This window comes from Bactrocera dorsalis, chromosome 2 (genome assembly GCF_023373825.1).
Source record: "Bactrocera dorsalis isolate Fly_Bdor chromosome 2, ASM2337382v1, whole genome shotgun sequence".
NCBI lineage: Eukaryota > Metazoa > Arthropoda > Insecta > Diptera > Tephritidae > Bactrocera > Bactrocera dorsalis.
The window spans coordinates 43,453,749-43,470,412 of NC_064304.1; the positions used below are offsets into that span (position 1 = coordinate 43,453,749).

Genomic DNA, 16,664 nt, shown 5'->3' on the forward strand with positions numbered 1-16,664 from the left:
AATATTGTCTTTGGGATGTAACACCTCTCATCTAAACGTGGTTGAAATGGAACTAGATATATTTATTCAAGGTATTGGGGAATTTTTCCTGGTGCTAAACGTGGGTAAAATTGGCTAAGTACTTCTCCTATTCCCCAAATACAATATTTCTTTCGGAGTTAGCCTTTTTGACATCTGATATATACTTGTAGTTTGATTTGCCATTTCATAATGAACCGACTTGCTCTGTAGCAACGTGCAACGTGCAAACGTGCAAATTTATTATCAAAATAATTGTTCAGTTCGCGGCACGCACAATGCTCTGCGTTTAATATTCGGTCGAAATATTCACCTCGCAGGGTTGACAATACGAGCAGCCATGAATGTGTTCTGTACCACGTTTACTAGAGTGCATAATGTGCTTTCTCAGAGAAGACGTATAGTGCGGATCGAATACGCTATTGCTGCTGTGAACCAAAGTATTGAAGAAGACCTAAATTAATCCAACCGACATCGCGCGGAACAATTGGAGCTGTGTTCATTCATGCTATGGAAAATTTTGTGGAAAGATCCTGATTTGCGGACTTTTGAAACCCAATTCGTTTATGAAATAGAGCTCGAGCTCGATCATTGTAAGTGCAATGTATGGACCAAAACAAGATGACCACCCATCCCAATTTTCACCAAAAAATTTATTTCATCGATAAAACTGACTTTTGGTTAAATGGGTAAGTTAATAATCAAATTTTTGCATCTGGTGTGATGAGAGGATGGGGTCATGTGTAGAAGTTCACGCAAGTGAGGAAAGTTCTCTGATCGCCATTCACTTGGGAGTGGCCAGAAACGATTCTTTTACATATGACTCAAGCAGCTCACGACTTCCGGTCTTTGGCCAAGTATCCTCTGGGTAGCCTAAGAACATCCGTTTTAAGGCGAGCTAAAGTGAGAAGGCGAAACATCCCCTACATAGGGTTGTGCGCTAGGTTTGGGACCCGCCACGTAAAAAAAAAACACCCAATGAAAACTTCGGCTATAATCGCGTAAGCGGTGTCTACGCCAATTAAGAAGAAGAAGGTGTGATGAGAAGCCATATTGACTTCCACTTCTTCATTGGGGTAGACACTGCTTAAGTGGTTATAACCGAGCTTATAACAGCGTGCCAGTCGTTGTTTCGCTGTTTCGCGCCAGTTGGATATTCCAAATGTAGGCTGGTCCTTGTACATCTGGTCTCTCCAATGGAGGTTTTTCTTCTTCACTGCTTCCCACGGTGGGTACTGCGTCGAATACTTTGCTGGAGTGTGTTTATCTATTCTGACGACATAACCGTAGCTTGTAGAATATTGTCTTCTCTATTCAGATCGAAAGCTCGAATTATTTTCTACAAGAATAGATTGAAAAATTCGCACAATAGGGAGTCGCCTTGTCTGAAATCTGGTATCGGACAGCGCGGAGTGGTCCTTCCCGATTTTGACAGAGCCTTTAGTATTGCTCAACGTCAGTTTTGAGGGGTTATCAAATTCAGACATAAAGGCATAAAGGCAGCTTCTTTTCATACTATCAATAGCAGCTTTGAAATCGACGAAGACTTGGCGCGTGCCGATTTATTTTCACGGGTCTTTTCAAGGTGAATATCAGTCCCATCCTCAAAAAGTCACTGTTTGATGTGCTCATGGGTAGAATGAAAGAAATCATTGATCTATATTTCTTGAAAAATGAAGCCGGCCATAATATTACAGCCAATGGAGAACGCTATAAAGACATGATCAAGGAATTTTTCTAGCTAGAAATTGTCGCAACGAAATGTCACTTCATGCCGTACAGCCAAAAAAACTGTCAATATATGGCAAGAAAATTTTGGTAAGCGCCTTCAAAATTACGCGATTTAAAACCACTAAACTATTTTCCGAAGGATTATGAGAAATCATCACACTTAAAACTTAATGGCAGACCCTTATATTGTATAATGAATACATACATGATATTACATAAAATTATCTTCGTAATTTTTCATTTATTTTAATGAAGTTCCAAAAGTAAATTCAATCAGTTCATTCATTTCTATTGCTTCAATAAATTTATACAGCAATTTCCAACTTCCCAGTTGACATTATACTGTATATAGTATCGATCGATATATATGATATTTGAATAAAATTACGTGGACTTAATCATAACGTATTTTAGCGTTAAATATGAATGAAATCTGTCTAGATCTTTGTCCAGCTTGGATATCTTTCATACAAATATTTACACCCTCCAGATGATGAAAAATCAGTTATATTCTGTTCCAAATATTGCTTGAAGTTAGTTATTATAATCAAATAAGAAACAAAATCCGGTCGGATAGTACTTGATACATATAAATTGCATATACCTGTATGCCTGTAAGTATGGTATAAATAACTTCAATAAAAGCTTACACTGCGGCGAGGTGTAATAACTAGTTTCAAATTATTATCGGAATGTAGTTATGGTGCTGGAAGTAAGCTTTTGCCATGGCGATTGAGAATATTTAACAAAATCAGCATATTTTTGAAAGCAAAGTGTTGTTTGAGCTTTGAGTTTGTTATATATTGGCTTTTTGCAATAATGTGTGATACGAGTATCGAGTAGTTTTATATTGTTAGGTCATAGAAAAATATAATGAGGCATATCAACGCGCTGTTGGAGAACTTATTAAGACATAATTATTGGGATATTAAAGCTTTATTACAAGCTATACTTAATACAAAGAAAGAGAAATAACAACAAGTGAATGCTTTTATATTTGCTTTATTTGCGCACATTTTCTTCGTAATATTTATGAACTCCAATACATTTTTTATACATATCCATCAAAGAGTATATTCACAACTTTTATGAAACAAACAAATTACTTGTATTACGGTTAATTGTTAAACGAAGACAAATATGAATTTGTTTACTAAAAATTATATTAGAAAAGTATTCCTCTTCGAATTTTATTTAACGTTCCGCCCGTTGAGATGGCGAGTTTTGTCTCGCATTTTGTCGTTGACGCCGACTTGGTAAAACCTTGCGCATTGTCCGATCTACATCTCCGATCAGTTGTTCGATCACATCCTCCAAAGCTGCAACACGTGCCGTTAAACTAAATAATAAATAGATATGTAAGTTAAACATACAAGTATAGGCAAAGATACTATATGTGAAAAAGAAGAACTATGAAAAATATTACTCTTTATTTAAATATATACGTATTTCCTGCAAATAATAAATTTAAGTTTTTACTATACCTATTATTAAATAATATGTGCACTAACCTGGTCGAAGACTAGTAAAAGGTAAGTTTGGCATTTCCCTAATCCAGGAACTCACCACCTTCGAGGGACGGGTAACTGAACTAAGTTCTGTCAATGCACACATTTTTTATGCCAACGGCAGGGCTCTGACCTGCACTCTAAGCAAAGACCTATGCAACTTCTCTCTCTTAGCAGACATGTCGACAAAAGACATCACAGTGGTGAAGATTGCCGAACAACCCACTGCTTTTGGTGGCATAGTACTTGTCCATGGAATGACAGAAATGCAACTCATTGTAGGGACAACTGCTAATTCCCATCACACACTGTGGTGTAGCTCGAACTGTAATGCTGAAGGAATGATTCTACTCAAGTACATTAATTCTTGGGGCATACAACCACAGGTACGTTGACTTCAAAGTTAATATAGGGGATCTAGAGCTACCGATGTACAAGAATAGATCCTAAATAAACTGGAACACATATGTACATACATATGTGTGTGTATGTACACTCCCTGTCCCTGACCCGATAAGTAATATGTCAGATAAAGATTTTTTAGTAGAAAAAGTTGTACAATGCATTATTGCTGCTTTAAAAACAGCGGAACCCTTCGAAGGTCGGGTTCCACCAGAAACAAACCATGGATGAATGGAACTTAAAGACCTTCGACACAACTCTCATAGAGCACTTAAAAAAGCTGGTCGAATCAATGTGTCGAATGTTGCGATGCATACCAGACTGCATTTCGTGAATACAAACACAAATTCACAATAGCAAAACGCAACTCGTAATATGAATGCTGTGGCCAAGTAGACAGCGTAGGTGAAACGGCAATAATTAAAATGTAAATGTAATAGTTGACAGCTAAAGTAATGTGCCACCGAATGTGGAAGATTCAATAAAAATATTTGCCACAATCGAGCGCAAAACTTTGTCAACCTGTCTATTAGAACTGCCGGTACGAATGACATATTTAACGCTCTTCTGCAGATCTACTGTCTCACCGCGTTGAAATTTATTTATAATGCTTGTATATGTAGTAGAGAACTGAAGGCCTAATTTATCTTTATACAGAAACCGGAAAAAGAACAAGTAAGGAAGGGCTAAGTTCGGGTGTCACCGAACATTTTATACTCTCGCATGATAAAGTGATAATCGAGATTTCATTATCCGTCATTTACATATTTTTTTATTTTGCTGCAAAATTAATTATATTAGATTGCACGGACGGACGGACAGACAGACATCCGGATTTCAACTCTACTCGTCACCCTGATCACTTTGGTATATATAACCCTATATCTGACTCTTTTATTTTTAGGACGTACAAACAACCGTTATGTGAACAAAACTATAATACTCTCCTTATAAAAACTTGATTTTGATCGATCAGTAGTAGTAGTAGTGGTCCGACCTAAAATATATATTCGGAAATTTCCGTGTTCCCTTCTACAACAATACATTTTAAATTTCAATTCCTTATCTAAAAAAATCCACACAGGGACTTGGATTTGTTCGTTTATATTGTATGGCAGCTATATGCTATAGTCGTCTGATCTGAACCATTTCTTCGGATATTGTATCGTTGCTTAGGAAAACAATGCATGCCAAATTTCGTGGATACCGTGTAAAAAAAGTTTTTCATGCGGTGACTTGAGACGGTATCGTTGGTTTCAATAAATGGGAAGCTAAGAGGAAGATTGTAAAATTTCGTATGGACATCTCAAGTCGGACGGAAATAGGAAATACGGACTAGTTCCCGTATATACAGACAGACGGAAAGATAGTTATATCGACTCGTCACGCTGAATATTTACATACATACTTTATAGGATTTCCGACGTTTCTTTCTGGGTGTCGTGGTAAACTTAATAAACGCTATTCAAGACATAAATATTCAACCTAAATTTAATTAAAAGCTCTCTTCCAAAAATTTGTACATTCCCCGGTCATACGAACCGGATATAAGTCATTCCTGATTACCGCTTAATTATCTTGGTCAGTATTAGATAGACAGATAGATAAATACATGAGGATTGCACCGCGTCCTAAGGTCTAATGTGCCCTCTCTTAAGTCACAATGACTCACCTAACCCCAGTATATCGATAAATTTCAATATACTGCTAGGGGCTATTGAGGCGAAGTGGTCCCTATTTAGAAACATGGATCCAAGGCCTTTATACAGCGTCTCCAGGCTGCTGTGCTGTCAATTAGCAGTTGGGGTAGAGTTTCAGGCTACATGTTGCAGAACCGGCAATTTGCACAAGAAGCTAATCCCATGTTATATAAGTAGTTCTTGACCATACAAGGGCCAGTGTAAAAAGCAAGAAGTAGCCTGAGTTTGTCATCCTTGCGGAACAGCTCCGTTATGGTATGAGGACCAATTATGTTGATGAATGTGGCGTCTCGAAAACAGAACGATGGCCATCTTCGAGGGGCTGATGTTCAATCTGACCCCACTGCACACACATTCATATTTCAAAATAATTACCGATCTTCGTCTAGCAAATAATTAAATTAACAGTTCATATGTGAATACCACACTACTCAGTACTGTTATAATATATCATCATTGAATTCGTTGTGTAGCTCACCGACTAATCGCCGCAGAATCTTCGGTTTGTTGTCGTCCGATGGGTTCAAAATAACTGCGTAGAACATTAGACAATCGTCATTCGGAGGATATTCAGTGGAGCACACTCATATTACACAATACACTTACTCTACTACATTATCCTTCCCAACAGAACGTTTCGTTTGATTGCTCTGTGGACTCGCATCGCGTGATGGAGTAACCTCCCTTGATGGGCCAAGCTCTTCATCTTTTTGCTCACCACAACGGCAACACTTCGGACAGTACTTATTTATTAACTTGTGCAGATAAGTTGACAAATAATTGCGGCCGCCTCTAATATCACTCTTCACGCTACTGTATGTGTCATTGATTATAGCCAGGAACATGTTCTGAAATTCGGTAACGGTATTGAAATACATTGCAAGTAAATTTTGTTATAGAACTGTTAATGAATACCAGTAATATGAAAAACACCAAGATTATATATGTAAGAAAGTATATAGGCCCCAATACACGATTCGCCTCTTCGATACCCTCGTAGTCAAAATCACCCAATATCATGCGTATCATAGTCAACAAGGACTCTTTGAAGTTGCGGAAATCATAGTGTACATTACCGAACAGTAATAGACCCATCTGAGCGTAAGCCAAAAATACGATACCGAACATAACGCTGAAGCCCAAAAGATCGCGAAAACACTGAAAAATGAGCGGAAGCGGTTGAGTATTATTCTGCTACTCCAGAGTAGTGACACTTACTGTGCTCACTGTTGCATTGAACTGACGCATTGTTTTATTGAAGCTAATGAATTTCAATATTTTCATACACACAAGAAACGCGCAAATGGCGAAGACGGCACGGTATGTCAAGTTCCAGAAGCACAGTTTGTCCAGCTGCAGGTATTCATTTGGGTTCTTCTCAAAGCGTTTATATAAGCCGTTGACGTAAAAGGGATGCCAAATGTTGTAGATGAGCGTGCAGTACGCTAACTGTAAAAAAAAAGTTAGTAACTTTTCCAAAAAATACTTACAAACAAATTTCAACTTACAACAATTATTAAAAAGTCCACAAAATTCCACAGTATCCGCACATAATTGGTGAAACCGATGCGTATGACTTCCAAAATCTCAACTGTGGTATAATACAAAATGAAAAGATAAAATATAACTCCTATCACCAGTATCGCTATGCCATCTCTCCAAAACACTGACGCCAATTTCACCGACTCTATGCTATAAGTGGTGACCACACCACCGGTTGACGGCAACTCACCAATAAATCTATAAAAAAATATAACAAAAGTTGGTCACTTATAGAACCTACACAACTAACTTACAACAGCAACCCACTTAATATTATTTACCAAATCTTTATTGGCATTGTAGAGGGTAAATTCCACCATTATTAAACGGGAAGCGCGATCCAACCATTTTCTTGACTTTAAGTCAGACAAAATTTGATTATTTTCGTTAAAGTCGTAAGATAAGCTTCTCACAAAACCGCCACCGCGATAAGTTGTGATTTGACCCCAAATCGAATCAGCGCCTAATGCGCTGAGCGTACTGTATTTGGTGCTGTAAGATCAATTATCGGTTTAAGAATGCGAGGAATATAGTATTCGAGCATTCACACGTTTACCCCTTATATATGGCGGTGGTATCTTCATCACTACTCGAATAGTCTGCGTAGCACTTGGAGAAATACCTGCCGAAGACATTATGTACATTACAACTATTCTCTTTCACACGTAACTGCCTTAGTCGTGGTGGTCCCAACACTAGATTTTGTTCTAGAAATACAAGCTTGCCCTCAGCGGACCGGCGTTTGCGTTCCGCAGAACTACCAGCTCTGTTACCCTCACCGCTGCTATTTTCACTTCCTTCGTTGTCATCTTCAACTGCACCTTCTCTATCATCTACACCATGGAGATCCATGATGAATTTAGTTTCTAGAAATGCCCACATGTCAGCTGTAGTGGCTAATTCAGCGAACCTCACAGATGCTTCGTGTGAGGATGTGTTGACTTCACGTGATAAGAATATATTTTCGATACCTTTGTTGAAGAAGTACATAGACATGTTGCGTGAAGAAGAGGCCACTGTTGGTGCACATAATGAGTAACAGCCATATCCCTAACGTAACCCTGGCACTACTCACCCAATAGCGTCACCACAAGAAAGCAGACGTAGATACAGAACTCGATCAGCGCCGAACGTGCGGCGTCCTCATTTTCATAAGAAATGCGATGTGTCTTCTTGGTGGCGTTTGAAAAACGTTTTTTGCTGGAAATTGCTCCACCTTTTTCCATTTTCATGAAACTATAACTTCAAATTAACTTAAAGTATTTTATTTAGAAAAATTCAATTTGTCATTTTCTGTTTTCTTTTCCAATTGACAGAAAAGAAAGAATAAGTTGTGTATATAATTTTTCACTCAAAGCGAATTGAAACAACAAATGAGTTGCCTCTTTAATATTTATTGTATTTCAATATTTTTTCGATTGAGAATCAATTTTTCGAAACAATATTTGTAATATCTAAAAGTGGCAAGTAGGGTATTAGGTAGGTATCGGTTGTTTATAACTATAAATACAAAAGAGAGAAAAACTCATACAGTATCTGGGAAAAGAATTAGATTCGTTTGAGACCTGAGAACAGGAAATAGTCATTGGGTGCCAGATGTGGAGATACGAAGCAATTCGAAGTCCGATTCATGGATTTTTACCACCGTTTTCATTGCCTTGTGACACCGTGTACTGGTTTAATGAAACAGCCATTTATTGTTCTTCAAACGGCCTAATAATGCTATGTAATAGTCGCTGTTGATAGTCCTTACTTTTTCAAGGATGTCAATAAAAATTATTCCATGCGCATCTGAAAATACAGGCGCTATAACCCTGCTAGCAGCTGTTGCGTTTTTCTACGCTTTGGGCGGTTTCATCGTGGGCCGTCTATTCGGATGACTGGCGATTGGACTTCGGAGTGAAATGATTCAACCATATTTCATCCATTGTCACATATCGTCTCAAATACTCGGGCTTGAACATTTTTAACACTGCTACGAATCATCAACTCGTAGTTTGTTTTGGTCAAAAAAAAAGCTCCCGCGGCACTCACTTTGCACAGAGCGCCTACTATCTCGAAAAACTTCACTTATCGGGCATCCGAAATTATTTTGTGGACCGATGATTCCACTAGCCCACAACGACATCAAACCGTTGTTTGATGAAATGGCAGCTCTTAAATCTCTTCAAGTTGATCTTCGTCTCAGATTCGGAAATTTTCTGTTTACACAACCATTGAGCCAGTAATGGGCTTCATTTCTCTATGAAGATTACACAGAGGGAATGGGCTTGAGAAGGTTCTCAGAAGTTGCTGCGAACGACGACGAATAAACACTGTCACCCTCAGCTACGTCTACTAATTTTCTTCGCTGAGTGCTGTATGTAGTCTACTTGTATTCGGTCGAATTTTATCCAAAAATGAATGCTGGGTCTCAAGATGGGTTGCGAATAGTAGGCTCAGTAGGCTGATTATTGACCATAAGTTGAGCAACGCGCGCACAACACATTCTTTACAGGACGTGAATTTTACTAAGAAAGTGGAACGAAGTTTTTCAGGCGTAAGTCTTTCCACGATGAAATGCCAAATAACACCGAACAAAAATAGCATGACAGATTGAAACGACTCACGCATAATCTGAAAAAAAAAGGCTATTGAAAAAAGAATCTCTAGAAGAATTAATGAATTTATTTAGGAAAAATGGTGAAACTTATGTTGTTCTCTTTTGTTCTGTCAAATCTTCATTTTTTAGGTTGGCAATACCAATCAAACTTCGACTGAAAATAGGTGAAAATAGTAATACCAAAAAAGAGTTGGGATAATTTGAAGTTTAATTGCATCAATTTCAATTCAACCGAGTGTAGTTTAAAAGCATTATGGGAAATTGCAAATGAGTTGGCCGATTCATCCTCATCATCATCAGAGTATAAAATCCGGATGGTAGTTGCTAAAAGAGATTCCCTACCCAGGATGAAAGCATTCTAAATTTTCTAATTGTCCCTAAAAGATGAGTTTCAGATTTTGAAATCGTTAGATTCTGATATTGATGAAATTGTTTTGTGAATCTCTAGATGAGGAAGGACTTTCAGAGGTAGTCAGCTGATAAAATGGTGCACAAAATTCAAATTTAACCGTAACTAATGAAAGTTGTAATTGGAGTTATGGTGGGCCCCAGTTATACGTCCGGGTCGATTAAAAAATATTACTGATCAAACGATAAATACTTTTTCTGCGTTATTGCATCAGATACGAAAGCACGTGATAGATTTCAACTAAAATTTCTCTGATTCTGTCAGTTATGCTGATGATAAAATCTGGAAATCGTGACCACTAACTAATATGCGAAAAACAAGTTCTTGAAAAATTTCAAGCCAGAACCCGATTTATCATACAACGAGTCCAATACCGTGAACGTCAAGAATGCTAACAGTTTATTCGAAGCAAGTGCTTACGCTTGTTTTAGATGATTATTGATTTCGATGATGATACAAATCAGCTACGCTAAGTAAGCAAAACTTACTTATTTACCTCAATGGAAATGTTGTTAGGATAGCAACAACGGGTTAACATTAGTACCGGAACTCTTAGAGAAAACATGTCGGGAAAATCATGTGCATTACCTAACAAAAAAAATTTGGAAAAATAGCGTGAATTTATTGTGACTAAAAAAATTAAAGTGTTGATATGTATTTTACTAAATGGCCAATTACTACTTTTTCTTCTTTCTTTACTAGCGTAGAAACCGCTTACGCCGTTAAAGCTGTGTTAAAAACAGCACGCCAGTCCAAGATTCCAAGCGAAGCCAATTCCTTCTCCACCTGGTCCTTGCAACAGAGTGGAGGTCTTCCTTTTTCTCTGCCTCCCCCGACGGGTACTGCGTCGAATACTTTCAAAGCTGGAGTCTTTTCGTCCATTCGGACAACATGACTAAGCCAGCGCAGCCGCTGTCTTTTAATTCACTGAACTATGTCAATGTCATCGTATATCTCGTACAACTCATCGTTACATCTAATGCGATATTCGCCGTGACCAACGCGCAAAGGACCATAAATCTTTCGCAGAACTTTTCTCTCGAAAACTCGCAACGTCGACTCATCAGATGTTGTCATCGTCCATGCATCCGCACCATATAGCAGGACGGGAATAATGAGTGACTTATAGAGTTTGGTTTTTGTCGTCGAGAGAGGACTTTACTTCTCAATTGCCTACTCAGACCGAAGTAGCACCTGTTGGCAAGAGTTATTCTGATATCAATATCATCGGCATACGCCAGTAGTTGTACACTCTTGTAGAAGATGGTACCTTCTCTGTTGAGTTCTGCAGCTCGAACTATTTTCTCCAGAAGCAGGTTGAAAAAGTCGCACGATAGGGAATCGCCTTGTCTGAAACCTCGTTTGGTATCGAACGGCTCGGAGAGGTCCTTCCCGATCCTGACGGAGCTTTTCGTGTTGCTCAACGTCAGTTTACACAGCCGTATTAGTTTTGCGGGGATACCAAATTCAGACATGGCGGCATAAAGGCAGCTCCTTTTCGTGCTGTCGAAAGCAGCTTTGAAATCGACGAATAGGTGGCGAGTGTCGATTCTTCTTTCACGGGTCTTTTCCAAGATTTGACGCATGGTGAAATTCATAATATTGATAACCCACTTAATACCACACAAATAATTTAATTATTATTGAATATTTATTTCGTACATACTACGATATGTTTTAATTATATCATCAAAAAATATATAAACTTCACCAAAAAGTAAATACATATTCATAACTAATTTTTATATTAAGCAAATTCTTATAAACTAAAATGCTTAAGGCAAATCATCCAGGAAATAGTTCGCCGGCACAAAACTCAAAATCTTCTTGTAACGATTCAGTATAATTGTATTGATGGTCTGTGCAAAAGCGGGTCGCATGATTTCGAAAATCTCACGCCAATTATTATTAAAAAGATCATGTGCGCTCTCCTCGAGATCCTTGTTGCCGTGAAAAAGATTCGTAAAATGTATTTTGAAATTACCCAACTTATCGATACGCGACGAAGCCGAAGTTAAATCGAAGAAATACTGACCGTCGACCTGCTTGAGGTTCGCTTTGCAAGATATGCGATATTCGAGATTTTCTAAAACCAAAAATCAAAATTAATATGAGCAGCAAAGTTTTTAAAATTTATTTTGTAATTCAGCTACTACATACCAACAGTGGATGACATCTTGCCAACGCTATCTAAATTCAAAATCAATATGCGTCCATTGACCTGATAATCGCCTTCGACATGCACCGATGGCGTTTTCAATTTGAACTCAATTGTGTAGTCTTTATCGTTGACGCTTTGGTGGATCAGTAAAATAAAATTAATTTGCTTTCAGTCTAAGTTAAAGTGGAACTTACGCCGTCTTCAACACCCGCGTGCCGCTCATGCCGTGCGCCACCACATTCGTCAGTTCGGCTTTTATATCGGCCAAGTTTTCAGTCTGCTGTGATAGACGCACACGCTTCACATGAAACGGCTCAATGGGACTAAGTCCTTTCAGGCCAGGCACGCCTAAATCGTAATTACAAACAGCAGATATGAAATCGTTGAAATAACACCATTATCCGCCAACCACTTACCATGACGCCACTCGGTGAAAAAGTTCTCGAAAACATTCGCCAGACATTTGCCATTGTCTGAATCGTGCAGATGGCACGGCTGCAGGAATGACGCTGCAAAATGAAATCAAAGTTTCTGGATAAGCAAAATTCAGCATTCTCAAGTGTTCTGCACAAGTTTTTGTTCAAACAACAACAACAAAATATTTACGTTTCTCTCTCAAGTATTCATGGCCATTGCCAAGTGCTGCAAGTTGACTGCAAGCGATTACAGCTAAAATGCTGATGGCAAAGCGTGCGTTTAAAGTAAATCTGTTTAGCCGCTGCATAACTCACTGCGAAGGCGAACGTTTATTCACCAACTGAGCATCGCAACATACAATTCATGCATTAAGTAAAAAAGTATTATCTTTTGCGATGCGAAAATTATTGTTTTGAATACTAACGAAGTTGTGGAGCAACTACAAATATCGAACACACTAAATAAATAAATCGAGTCGCACACACACGCGCACACACATGTGTGTAGAAAACTAGTAGCGAGCAGACCAACTATAAATAATTTCAATTTGTTTTCTTTTCTTTGCGACTAGTGAAGGAACAAGTGTGAAACATATTGAAAAAAAAAACTTTATTACGCAAGCGCAGTAGGATCGCTCAGTGCCGAAAAAGTTAATTGCTCACCTTATTTTAATATGTATACATTTTATACACGACTTGTTTTATTTTTTTATGACACTTGAGTCAAACTGGAGTTTTCTGCTGATTTACCAGACAAACTAGAGAATTGGTATTATTTCTGTTATAGGAAACCACCATAACATACATACATATATACATATAAGGGTATATACAAAACACTAATTAGTTTATGTGCAAGGTACTTCGAAAGATAAGCTCTTAGACACTTCCAAGAAAGCCTCTCCAACTTAAGGGTGATCCATTTCGTGTTTTACTACTTTAATGATAAAAACAAATTAGCTTCATATATAATAGAAAATGTTTATTATCATTCGAAAGTGCATTCTTTGGCATTTATTTTATGAAGATTATCTCTATCAAATTTTGTCCACGGCTACGTCTCAGATGGCCCATCTGTCGAGTCCAATTTTTGATTACTCATTCGAGCATTTGGGCTGGTAACTGGCGAAAGACAAGCGTGCTCGAAACGGGATTGTCTTCATTGACTATATACTTTAAATATGTATATTCACTGGAAAAATCTAACGGTGTGATATCAAACGGCCGAAGTGTTCTCCCAATAAATCCATTGATTGGCGATGTGGGAAATGACGCCGTCTTGTTTAAACCAAATGTCGCCGAGATCACGAGCTTCAATTTCAGACTTCAAATAGTCGATTATTATAGCATAATAACAGCCGCCATTGACGGTTACGATCTCACCGGCATTATTTTTGAATAAATATGGATAATATCGATGATACCAAAGGCTCACAAACCACACCAAATCATGTTTTTTTCTGGGTGAAATGGCAACTCTTGAATCTCAAATGCGGCAATTTTGCTTATTTGCGAATACATTCAGCCATATCATGATCTCTTTGCCCTCAGTAAGGCCTCTCCCTAGTTGTAGGGCTTTTAATGGGCCTTTGCCCTATGGTCGTCTTACCAAACATCATCTACAAAAGTTGTATGGAAGAAGTTGAGGTGGAACCGGCTGGTGGGAATTTAAATTAAACGCCTGTGCAAATTTGCCTTGGCTAGTAAGCGTTTTGCTAATTTATAGCTCAAACACAGTTCTTCTTTTCGATGGCATCAAAAAGGACTACATTTAGTAGTCTACGTGCGATCTTTGATCAGCCATCTATCCTAACCTATCCATTAAGCCAGAAATTTTCTTCACTGCTTCCTTTGGGCAAATATTATCCAATAAGGAATACTCGGTTTCAAGATCGGTGATGATATTGTGAAAAGTATGCTTAATAGGTCGATTTTATTGACAATGAGTTGAGCGAAGCGTACGAAACACATTCTGTAAAGAATGTGATTTTTTTTAAATAAATTTAATCGATTTGTAAAGGTTGTTCAGTTTGACATGACATGCGTGATCTGTCAAAAAAGGCTAATGAAAAAATACCTCTACTTGGATCACTCGTTCACTTGCTTTAATTTTCAGAATTAAAAACTGCAATTCGTAGGTGCCATAATAGGATATGGCTCCTTACACCATTACAATCCCGACCAATTAGTGCTCTTCCATGCGTTAGTCGTGAAAATAAAAATACTTTCCGTTCGAGCTTCGATTTTAAATTCTTCTTATCAGAAAAGATGACGTACATATTTCCATTGCTTTGACCAAGTTATATGTGTTCGGTGAATATCGTTTCGTAACTTTTTTAATAATAATACCCAACGGTTACCCTCCTCCCGCCCAACCGGCGCGAGGGGCGCAATCCGCGAACGAGCGGAATTAGCCGAGTCATAAACAACAGCCAAAATTAAGAATTAAATTAAAGTATATAATTTTACTTGTTAAGAGTAGCTAAAATAAATTTTTTAATTGTAAAAAGTGAGTCTGTTAAATCAAATGTGCTGGAATGAAAATTGAAATCATGACATATACGGCGGAATGGTTCGTTTAACTAAAAATTTGTTCTAGAAAATTTTAAAAGTAAGGGTCTAAACTACCTGGTAGAGCGAGCGGGGACGTTAAAATTAATATCAGATAAGAGAGATGGACTACAGACTGACCCATTCACGAGTTTTACAAGAAATATTATACCAAGCATCTCCCTACGACTAGCGAGTGTCGGGAGATTTATAAGTTTTAAACGGTTAGTGTAAGGGGGAAGATTTAAACTGGAATCCCAATTCAAATGATTTAAGGCAAAAAGTAAGAATTGTTTTTGAACGGACTCTAACTTATCCGAATGGACTTGGTAACTAGGGTTCCATACCACAGAAGCATACTCTAATATAGGCCTCACCAGAGATGTAAAAAGAATTTTTGTGGTAAGCAGATCTCTAAATTCTTTAGACCAACGTTTAACAAAACTAAGAGCGCCTTTAGCTTTAAAAACCGTGGAAGATATGTGAAGATTAAAATTGAGTTTGGGGTCCATAGTTACTCCCAAATCAACAAAACTGCATACTTGCTCCAACCTAAAGTTTTGTATTGTGTATGAAGTTGGGCCTACAGATCTACGTGAAAAGCACATTGTTTTACATTTTTTAAGGTTCAATGGCATGTCATTTCTATCACACCAAGAAACTAGGTTGTTTAAGTCTGTTTGCAACTGGCATCTTTCGTTGTTTGAAGTATACGTTTTAAAAAGTTTTACACCGTCAGCATATAATAAGACTTTTGAAAACTTAACAACAAATGATATGTCATTAATAAATAACAAGAACAAAATTGGACCAAGATGGCTACCTTGTGGAACGCCTGAAGGAACATTGATTATGTCAGAAAAAGTATCGTTAAATAAGACTTGTTGAATTCTATTGCTAAGATAAGAAGCAACCCATTTTAGAAATATTGGTTGAAAACCGAGAAGATCAAGTTTATTCAAAAGAATTGAATGGTTTACTTTATCAAAAGCTTTACTGAAATCTGTGTATATAGCAGCAGTATTCTTATTCTCCCTGAAGCCAGCAGATACATGTGATACAAATTCAAGCAAGTTAGTTATAGTAGATTTCCCTTTACGAAAACCGTGCTGAGAACAAGAAATTAGTGGAGAGATCCGGAAGGTTATGTCGTCTGTTATAATTGCTTCAAAAAGTTTAGGTATTGCAGACAACTTTGCTATTCCCCTATAGTTTTCAATAGATGACCTAAATCCACTCTTATGTAAAGGAATTATAAATGACTTTTTCCATATGGGTGGAAATAAGCCTTGCATAAGAGATGAGTTAAATAGTTTTGTTAGGGGTTGGTATATATATTTGGCACATTTCTTAAGAAAGCATGAGGGAATCATATCTGGGCCATAATTGTATGATTGTTCTAACATGTTCAACTGATATAAGACGTCTTCTTCGAAAATGGTAGGCGCATTAATGACAGAAATCGGACATAACTTGTGCTGTTGCGGAACATTTTTTGGAGATTTTTTGGAGATTTTCGTGGCGGATTTTCCTTAATTTCTGTTTTTTTTTTAATATTGAGCTTTCTTAATCACCCTTCGAACAATTAATTTACTAACTTTAAATCTAGTGTTTTCTTCAATTTT

At 37.6% G+C, this 16,664-nt stretch overlaps 2 protein-coding genes across 2 annotated transcripts; both read right to left on the reverse strand.

Annotated features, from left to right (window-relative positions):
• Window positions 1-2,730: 2,730 nt before the first annotated feature.
• LOC105234184 (polycystic kidney disease 2-like 2 protein) lies at window positions 2,731-8,256 on the reverse strand. The gene is made up of 9 exons (XM_011216470.3): window positions 7,977-8,256; window positions 7,458-7,917; window positions 7,169-7,393; window positions 6,868-7,099; window positions 6,578-6,808; window positions 6,275-6,517; window positions 5,966-6,207; window positions 5,838-5,891; window positions 2,731-3,088 (listed from the first exon to the last, which is right to left on the reverse strand). Exons 1-9 carry the CDS (start codon window positions 8,131-8,133, stop codon window positions 2,944-2,946), a joined length of 1,989 nt encoding a protein of 662 aa, XP_011214772.2. The 5' UTR covers window positions 8,134-8,256; the 3' UTR covers window positions 2,731-2,943.
• A 3,288-nt stretch (window positions 8,257-11,544) lies between these two features.
• Window positions 11,545-12,859, reverse strand: LOC105234183 (protein takeout). Its single transcript, XM_011216469.4, has 5 exons — window positions 12,680-12,859; window positions 12,490-12,582; window positions 12,268-12,421; window positions 12,073-12,206; window positions 11,545-11,998 (listed from the first exon to the last, which is right to left on the reverse strand). The coding sequence occupies exons 1-5, from the start codon at window positions 12,795-12,797 to the stop codon at window positions 11,688-11,690; spliced, it is 810 nt and encodes a 269-aa protein (XP_011214771.2). The 5' UTR covers window positions 12,798-12,859; the 3' UTR covers window positions 11,545-11,687.
• Window positions 12,860-16,664: the final 3,805 nt, after the last annotated feature.

What these genes read in the sequence shown, in the direction of transcription:
- LOC105234183 (XM_011216469.4), bottom strand. Translation starts at nt 12,797, where the DNA reads ATGCAGCGGCTAAACAGATTTACTTTAAACGCACGCTTTGCCATCAGC. An exon ending in TTTCACCGAGTGGCGTCATG is followed by an intron (nt 12,422 to 12,489) that starts GTAAGTGGTTGG and finishes ATTACGATTTAG; the next exon opens with GCGTGCCTGGCCTGAAAGGA. An exon ending in CAAGATGTCATCCACTGTTG is followed by an intron (nt 11,999 to 12,072) that starts GTATGTAGTAGC and finishes TTTTGGTTTTAG; the next exon opens with AAAATCTCGAATATCGCATA.
- LOC105234184 (XM_011216470.3), bottom strand. Translation starts at nt 8,133, where the DNA reads ATGAAAATGGAAAAAGGTGGAGCAATTTCCAGCAAAAAACGTTTTTCA. An exon ending in TCTTGTGGTGACGCTATTGG is followed by an intron (nt 7,918 to 7,976) that starts GTGAGTAGTGCC and finishes GTGCACCAACAG; the next exon opens with TGGCCTCTTCTTCACGCAAC. An exon ending in GATTCTGCGGCGATTAGTCG is followed by an intron (nt 3,089 to 5,837) that starts GTGAGCTACACA and finishes TTTATTATTTAG; the next exon opens with TTTAACGGCACGTGTTGCAG.